At 35.6% G+C, this 9,074-nt stretch overlaps 1 protein-coding gene across 2 annotated transcripts in view; it reads right to left on the reverse strand.

Annotated features, from left to right (window-relative positions):
• Positions 1-9,074, reverse strand: part of Rps6ka6 (ribosomal protein S6 kinase A6) — a 174,661-nt gene that overhangs the window by 55,958 nt on the left and 109,629 nt on the right. For both annotated transcript variants that reach the window (XM_004638813.2, XM_023723784.1), the window contains exons 13-16: positions 8,473-8,575; positions 7,746-7,876; positions 7,140-7,262; positions 6,290-6,379 (exon numbers count right to left, since the gene is read on the reverse strand). In XM_004638813.2, coding sequence (XP_004638870.1) covers positions 6,290-6,379; positions 7,140-7,262; positions 7,746-7,876; positions 8,473-8,575 — 447 coding nt within the window. The remainder of the gene's footprint in view (positions 1-6,289; positions 6,380-7,139; positions 7,263-7,745; positions 7,877-8,472; positions 8,576-9,074) is intronic.

Here is a 9,074-nt window from a genome sequence, read left to right on the forward strand (position 1 = left end):
ATAGGATATCATGTCCGCATCTTGTACAGCAATTAACCACTAGGAAGAATGTATGCAATGTGTTAATTATTGAAACTGTCCTACCAATTAGAAAAAAAATCATTTAGTATAGTAGTTACAACTTGCTATGTTATTTGTCAGTTGAATTACAACATGAGTATAGCCATTAATTAGTATTAGCTTCTATAGATGACAAAATATATATCAGCTTGATCTTAAAAAAAAAGGTAAAGCCATGTTGTTATGTTGAGCTGTAGGGAACTCAGTTCAACAATTTCTGACACTGCCACTCAAGCGGAAGACCCAATACTATTATGGATTACTGGACTCTTTTAGAATATTTTGCTGAGTTAACACACCTATAGTATTCAAATCATGGAACTAAACAAAAAGGGGATATATAAATAAATGTCCATTGTGTATCTGTGTATTCATAATGGTTAGGATAGATATATAGTTACATTCTCTTAATGAATAGAGGGATTTATTGTAATAGTGTTTGTAAATAGGATATCAGGTCTGCATGTTGTACAGAAAATAACCACTAGTAAGACAATATGCAATGTGTTAACTATTGAAACTGTCTTACCAATTTGATTTGAAACTGTCTCATTGATATTTGTCTGTCAATAAAATTATGGACAAATTAAAAAAAGATACATATCTCTTTCTTTGTCATGATCTAGCAATATACACAAGAGTTGGAGACAAAGAGACTAAGAAGATTTGACTTTCCTATACAAGAGCACAAGTGAACTCAGACCTTTGTGCTTGCCAGGGAAATGCTTATTCCACTGAGCCATCTCCCTGCCCCCAAGGGCACAAGTTTTAAAACACAAAGTTCTATGTGGACTGCTGATTGGAGTAATTTAAATAATATTTGCTTCATCTTGGTGAGGTTTTTCCTAGTGATGTGTCTTATTTCCTGTTATTAGAGTGCCATCTACTGACTGACTGTGGGATATCTGTTAAAGATGAAGTTTTTCAGTAAAAAGCTCTGAGTGCCACTTTTGTAAGAAAATATTTGGAGTTTAGGGTGTCTATTAAACAAAACTACAGCTTCCCTTCCCTAGCAGATTAGCTTTCATAATTGTCTAAGAGATAGCCAGCCAGTACAGCCTCCAAATTCTGGACTCTGTACAGAATATAAGTTAGGGCCATACAGGGAGATTCAGTTTCAAAAGAAAGCTGGAATGTTGGCATACACCTGTAATTGCAGCACTCAGGAGACTGAGGCAGGAGGATCACTGTGCGCTTGAGACCAGCCTGGCTACATAGTGAGTTTAAGGCCAGCCTGAATTACACTGAGACCTTGTCTCAAGAAAAAAAAATCCAAAAGAAAGTGGAACCATGAGTTGTTTGCGTCATTGAAAGCTCTAAAAATTTCCCATCACTGACTTAGAGGGTACCCTGTAAGACTGCCACATGGAAATTTACCAAAAGGAAGGCTCAGTAAAGCTTCCATGACCAAATCCCACAACTTCAGCTCCAGCAGGTCATATTGTGGGGCTGAAAGGCTTAGGAGCTATGAGAAGGTACCCCAAAATATTACCACTAATGGGTTGGGGATGCACCTAAGGATCTGTCAGGACCCTGCAATGTAATTTTTGTTCCTTCTATCAACAGACAAATCATGGGAAATGTCTCATTTTATCTTCTGACATTGTTTAGATGACTCCTTATTCACTGGGAACAATTATATTTCAAGGATCACCCAAAGTTTATCATATATTTCTGTTTAATAAAAAATGTGTCCACTTACGGAAAAAGTGATATTACTACTCTTTGGTAACCTAAATTATAGTGTAAAATTTCAATTGCATATTTATTGTAAGAAACAGAGAAAATGGCCAGAGATGCCTCACATTTAAGCCTCTGTAGCTCTGTACCACAGCCCTGATCTTTGCTCTAGAACTAATCCTCCTTCAGGAACTAGAAGCAGCTGATGCTGCTGAGAACTCTCTCATGAAAATTTCTCTTCCCCATATACTATACCTCCTCAATAACCTCATCAGTTAGTAACTCCAGGAGATAAAGGCCATCTTCTGAGCCTGACCAACACCAGGTATGGGTTTGGCCTACCATAAGGTTTTAGATTCAGGGAACTCAATATCTAAGGCCACCAATGCTCTACCCCTTAGAGAAGTGGCAGGGGCCAAGGGTACAATTTGAGTGCACATTTCTTTTTCAGTTATGGATATTTAGCAAAGCAAGGGGAAAATGTGTAGGCATTCTGAGGACTCTGAAAAATTTGCTGATGGTTTTCATCTCACCTAGTAAGATATATAGTTCATCCTGGTTTCTTACTGCATAAGAGTGGGAAGGAAAATAATCATATAAGTTTTAATGCTGGATAATGATGAAGCCTTCACAGCTTCACCAAGAGATAAACAGTAAACGGCTGCATTATTTGTTCATTAAGAGGGGCTTGAGTGAAATTATAATAGAAGGATGAGAAAGCTAAATGAAATTTATATATCCAGACATTTTAGTGAGTTGTACCAGGGGAGACCCAAACCTGTGAACTACAATAAACTCAGTTGGGGCCAGAGAGACAGTGGGGCTGGGGAGATAGCTCAGTAGAGTGCAAGGGCCTGAGTTCAATCGCTACTTCCACCAAAAAATATTAAAAATTAAAAAGAAAATACAATAAACTCAGTCAAAGCTCTGATGAAAATCCAGTTGCTTTTCAACTCTTATTTGAAGAGGTACTCTGTAAGTACACTAATTTAGATCTAGAGTATAAAAGGTCAGATTATTCTAGGGCAATATTACATTACTCAGTCATCTCCAGAAATTAGGAGAAAGGTCACAAAACAAACAGGGCCCATAAGCAGGTACAATTCAATAAGTTAATGACTTATTCAGTCTTTAAAAACTATGATTGAATAGAGAACAAATGAGAGTTGAATAAGGAAAGATAAAGGCTAAAGTTATGCTTTCCCTAGTAGATAAGGCTATGGACAAAGCCCACAGCACAAAGGGCAATCAATATAATCAAAATAATAATAGAGGCAAGACAGAGAGCTTCAAAAGCAAATGAGTGAGACACTGGGCAAAGGAGTACTCTCTAAAGGCAGCAAACCCTTGTCAGGCCTGTCAGAACATGGAAGAACATGGGCCTTCAAGGAGAGATTGCCCTTATTTCTGGAGAGGGTAAGGTTATCCACCACTATGGTGGCCAGGGAAGAATGCTCGGGCAGTGACTGGTACAGCTCAAGACACTCTGTGCAGCTCCTAAGTGTATTTGCATCACCTCACAGGAACCTTAAGTAACTCTAGAAGTAGTGGGAAAACAAATTACATTTCTGAGATACTGAGGTGTCTTATTCAATTCTAGTTTCTTCTTAGGGGTAAGCTTTCATGTCATTTCACAATTGTTGCAGGCCTTGAAGGAGTTAGCTCCACAGTTTTTCTTTATTCCCACTTTAAACAGACAGTTGGAAGACTTCCTTTTCCAAGCTACCTTTATGGCGATACCAGAATACCTTATACCACTAATTAGAAGAGATTTATTGATCCTATTCAAGATGACTCTAACATTCAAACCTCTGGCAACTTGTGTCCTAGTTGCCAAGATTCAGCCAACCTAATTATGGAGTCTCTATCTAGAGTTGATTCTCAGGCATGTCATAAAGCAATCCTAAGAGAGACTGTGAAAACCACTTTAGTAGTCATTTAGTCATTCTGCAAAAGGACCCCAATCTACACCATCATGGAAGCCAGTTTTCCTTGAAACAGAAGTGAGGCAGGGATTAAAGCCCATGATTTACAAATTTTGGGCTACAGGGTTGCTGATACAATACCAATCCACTTGTAATACATCCATTTTATTAACAGTGAAATCATTGGGAGAATGTCTCATACAAGATCTCAGAGCTATCAATGAGACACTAGTCCCTATGTATTCATTAGTAGCCAACCTATACACCCTTTTAGCATACTTTCCAGAAGACACTAACTGGTTCTCTATCTTTGATCTCAAAGATGCCTTATTTTCTACTCCTGTGGATACTAACTCACAAACTTGTTTGCTTTTAAATGGAAAGGCACCTACACAATGCTTATCATTCCTCTCATTATGGCATAGGGATTAGACAGTGGGATTCACCCCCCCACGGTAAAACCCAAGTCATACAAAACACCCCCCAAAAAAAAGAACAAAGAAAAAGAGACCATAAACCTCACAATCTGTGAGCCAGTGGATGACCTCAAGTTTCTTTTCACAAAATACCAACTAAACCTGTTGAGCCAGATAAGTGAAACATTTTGTTCCAAGTAAGCTGCATGGCTAGTCTTACTACTCTCTTGTTTGTCACACTTGATATCCTCCTCCCAAATTATAATATGACCTCTTTTTGTTTTTCTATTTATCTTGGGATCCTCCTGGATGATTAAAAAACTGTCTCTTACAGAGATAATAAATAATGATTAACTTCTACCAAACCTTAAAACTAATCACATCTTTATTCTCTGCACAACAGCTACCTAAGAACTTGATAGGCAGCCTAGATCAGGCATGGCAAACCATGCCACAGTGGGCTGTTTATATTGAATTCTAAAAGATCTGCCATCACTGGCTGAGATGAGCTTGTCCAAAATATTGCTGTTCTTTGAGATCAAATATATTGACTGCCAGTGCTGGCCATACCTTGTAAGAGATAGATTTCATAAATGTCGAGACAGAGGTTATGTCTGTTTCTAAATGAACGTAGTTCCTATGTCAATCCATTGACATAGTGAGATACAGTACAGAAGCTTGTCAACAACCCTTCTAACATATGTAAAGAACAATCTGAGTCATAGATGTCCTGGCCAAATATCAGGAAGAGTGGTCTTAATTACTGTCCTAGACATGGCCTTTATGAATGCTTCTTGTAACTCTATTTAGCTCTTAGATACTTAACCTCTTAGTCAGATTTGTTTCTTCTTGTTTGATAGCTATTAAACTATTGCTGATGGGCCAAGCTCAAGATCAAAACCCACTTTCACATCCACAGCTCATTAGTAAATCCTCAGAGGAGAAACTCAGCTACTTTGAACTCTTAGGTGAGATAGGGCAAGAGTTTCCTTGGTCCCCACAAAGGTAGGGCCAGTGCTCTTACTCAGCAGGAAGTAGCCACGGAGGTCGGAGCTTAATCTTTCAGCATTCCTTAAAGATTTTGGGGAAGTGTGTGTCTTAGTGGGAAACAGTCTAAGTAAAGTAGGGGGGGCTGAGATACCATTTCGCTCAACCCATTTGAGTTTGGGCAATATCCCAAGGCCAATCCTCTATCCGTTATCTGTAATTTAATCAGAGTGGACCTTGGAATAGGCACACAAGTGAAAAGCCCCAGACTAAGAATGACTTAGGACTATGTGAATCATTTCAATCAATCTTACCTAGAAACATAGTGAAAGGAATTTGAGCTGGGGTGTCTCCTTAAAAAATTCCAATACCCTGATTTATCTGGTCATATGTGCTTTCTACTTCCCTGCCATCCTGGAATCACTTTTTTTGGTACTGGGAATTGAACTCATGACCTTGGGCTTTCCAGGCAGGTTCCTGTGCCACTTAGCTGTAGCCCAGGCCTGGCACCATGTTTAATGTTCATACTGAATTTTAATCAACACAGACATGGCCTGAGCCTTTCTTCACATGATCTTCAATAAATAAGCTGCTTCCCTTTCACCATTGGCTATATACCTGCAATTCATTGATTTCTGTAAATAAGAGCCTTGAATCAGGCTGTTAGTTCCATCCCATGGTATCAGGACTCTAAAGATAACAAATCAAGTGTGTATCAGATTACCTAAATTAAACTACTCTTGTGATGGGGAATTTTTCTGTCGTTTCTAAAAAGAAAATAACATTACCTTCTATCTGAAAAATCTTTATTCAGTAATACCTATTAACATATGGGTTATATGTTCATTTTATAAAATTACAGACTAGTACTATTTTACTGAAGGAATAATTGATAAAGGTACAGCCAAGAGTTATACAATGAAGAAAATAAAATCTTCAAGAATATGATAGATACACATTTTCTTGTATTACAGAATAGTAAGTGGAACTAGTTACAGTGTTAACGAGGTAAACAGCAAGTACATGTTCATGTAATCAGGACTCTCAATTACCAATCAATTTTAATATATTACGAGTAGGCATTATTGGAAAAGAGAATTAAAGTGACAAATTGTAGCATCTTAAGATTTTGTGGCATGAAAACAATACTTGGAGCTATATATAAAATTCCAAGTTATAACTTCATTAACTTAGCTGGGAAGTAGATATTAAAATACCTACATCCTTTAAAGTGATAATGTTGGGGTGTTGTCCATAGCGCATCAAAATTTCAATTTCTTCTGAGGGATCTCGTTTACTTTTGTCAATGATCTAAACAACAAACAAAAATCTCAGAGAAAAACAAATTTTTGTCTAAAAATGAAACATTCAATTTGGTATATTTTAAACAAATTCAAGAAGAATGTTCACCCCATTATTTTGACATGTAAAAGTTTCTAACATTTGGAAGTAGGAAAAATGTGTTTAAATGGTAAAGGGAAAAAGGGATGGGGAAACGGAAGGTAAGGAATGGACAAAGGATTGAAAAGAAAAAAAGAGAATGAAAAGGACAAAACAGAAGAAAAAAGTTTTTGTAAATGAGTGGGAAAGAAGCGTTGACAGAAGGAAAGAGAAATGGGAAAAGAAACATTAAGTTATACTACATACAGGTACAAATTCCCTATGAGGAATGTGATCATTATGTATGACAAATATGTATAAATAAATAAATAAATAAATAAATGTTTCCAATATCCAAATCTCAACAGAATAAAAAATTAAACACTACCCTTAACATTATATTTAATTTCATTGAGGATATCATAAATGACAGTATGTTCCACATATGAGTATGATTGCCACAATTACTCATTTTAGCATACAGTATTACATTAAAATAAATCTTTTCAAAATCAAAAACTTCATGAAGTATACTGTTCTTCTGAAATGAAATCTTGCAGAAGAAAATTAACATGAAAATATTAAGCTTCAAAGTTCATTTTCATTATCTTTTCTTTCACTTGATCCTTGAAAATGTCTACTGACTGGTAGTTTAAAATTATATGCATCAAATATAAAATTATATGCATACCTTTACTGCAAATTCCATGTTGGTAGACGAATGGATACATCGCTTGCAAACAGAATAAGAGCCAACACCAATATCCTCTTTCAATTCATATATTTCACCAAATTGTCCAGCATTTCCATTGACCTTTTTTTAAAAAAAGGAAAACTTTAAAGAGAATTAAAGTTTCACATTTTCACATTTTCTCTACAATATGGCTCCCATCTCATGTATACTGAAAAACGCCTAAATATACACTCATGTTAAATATTTTAAAAATCAAGAATAACTATCCTACAGAAGTTTTTTCATTATTTATACAGTAGTGAGGCAGATTTTGAACTAGTTCTAAAGAAACTGTGGCTTTCTAGGTTCCCAAAGTTAACATGATAAGTCAACAGGGTTACTCATTAACCTAACCTTTTGCTAAAGCAGGCCACATGAATATAATTAAATATCATTACTGTCTTTCTGCCAAAACATACAAAACCATCTTTAAGTCACAATTATCTTCAGAGAGAAAGTAGTCGCTCATAAAACAACTATTGCAAATCCTTTATTAATAACTGGAAGAATTATCCTCAACTTGATAGATGCCTTAACTGAATAACATAAGTAGGTATAATTTACCTGAACTATTGGTAATACATTTGTACTTGTGATTGGAGTGATTTTATATTCATCTGCTATAGAAGTTGCAACAAAGCTGAATCCTTTGAAGAGCTGATGGGCATTTGCACTGGCTGGCAAACCAGGGGAATCTATTTTCAAATAATTATATTTAATTAGAATTATAGAAAAATAATTATATTTAATATTAAATGTAAAGAAAACCATTCCATGTCATCATCTATCAAATATATATTTTATTTATAGTATATTAGGTATCTCCAACTCCCAGTATATATACACAATAAAACTAGTAATTTTTGTTTGCTCCATTAACTACTGCATTCTCATTGCTTAGTAGAAGGCATTCAATATTTGTTGAAAAAACAGTATGAAACAGATGTCAGTAAAAGTAAATCATAGCAAATTCTGAAGTAAGACACAGTACCCTAGAAAATATCTTACTTCTTACCCAATATCCTGTCAGTAATGAGCATTTCAGAAGACAGACGACGAAAAAAGAAAAGACATACGACAAATAAGCAAACAAAAACTCTACTACTCTTTGCTGTTGTCCATGTTTCTTTATAAATATACCCCATGTAAAGAAACAAGATTTCCAAAAATATATACAGAGTACACATTTCCAGAAAAGAGAAATCATTTATCCTCTAACTTATTCTTTTTAATTTTTTAAACTAACAGAGTATGTTCTTTAATTATTACAAGAATAAAAGTACCACACTACCTTTAGGTGTTTTTGCTGTAAACTCAGGGTCAAAGCAAAAAGTGTCATCTGGCTTTCCTGAAGCAGGCTTGAATGGAGGTTGAACTTCTCTTTTATATAATTTCTACACAAAGTAATGGGGCAACATAAAACCATTCAACACATTAATTTTTTTTTGCAAGTTGAGCATCCCTGTTTCAAAATTCCAGATTCCACAATGCTACAAAATCCCTTCCTCCATTTGTTTTTCAGTACTGTGATCTGAATTCAGAATCTTGCACATGCTAGGTAAGCACTTTATCAATGAACTACATATCTGGCTCTCCTTCTTTTTTCAATTTTGGTTTTGGGACAGGGTCTTAGTAAGTTGCCCAGGCAACCATCAAGCATGAATTTGACCCCATTCTCTTTAGTAGCCTAGGATAACAAGCTTGTTCTTTCATGCCAACCGAAATCCAAAATTTTTTAAGTTTCAGTGTGACATCAGAAGTTGAAATTTCTACAACGGTTGAAGCTATAAATAGTGCATAAAGTAACTTTCAAACTATATGTACAAGCTGTACATGAAACCTACATAAATTTTGTGATTAAATATGGCTCCCATCTCATGTATACTGAAAAAC

Source organism: Octodon degus, unplaced genomic scaffold (genome assembly GCF_000260255.1).
Source record: "Octodon degus isolate 3935 unplaced genomic scaffold, OctDeg1.0 scaffold00103, whole genome shotgun sequence".
Taxonomy (NCBI): Eukaryota; Metazoa; Chordata; class Mammalia; order Rodentia; family Octodontidae; genus Octodon; species Octodon degus.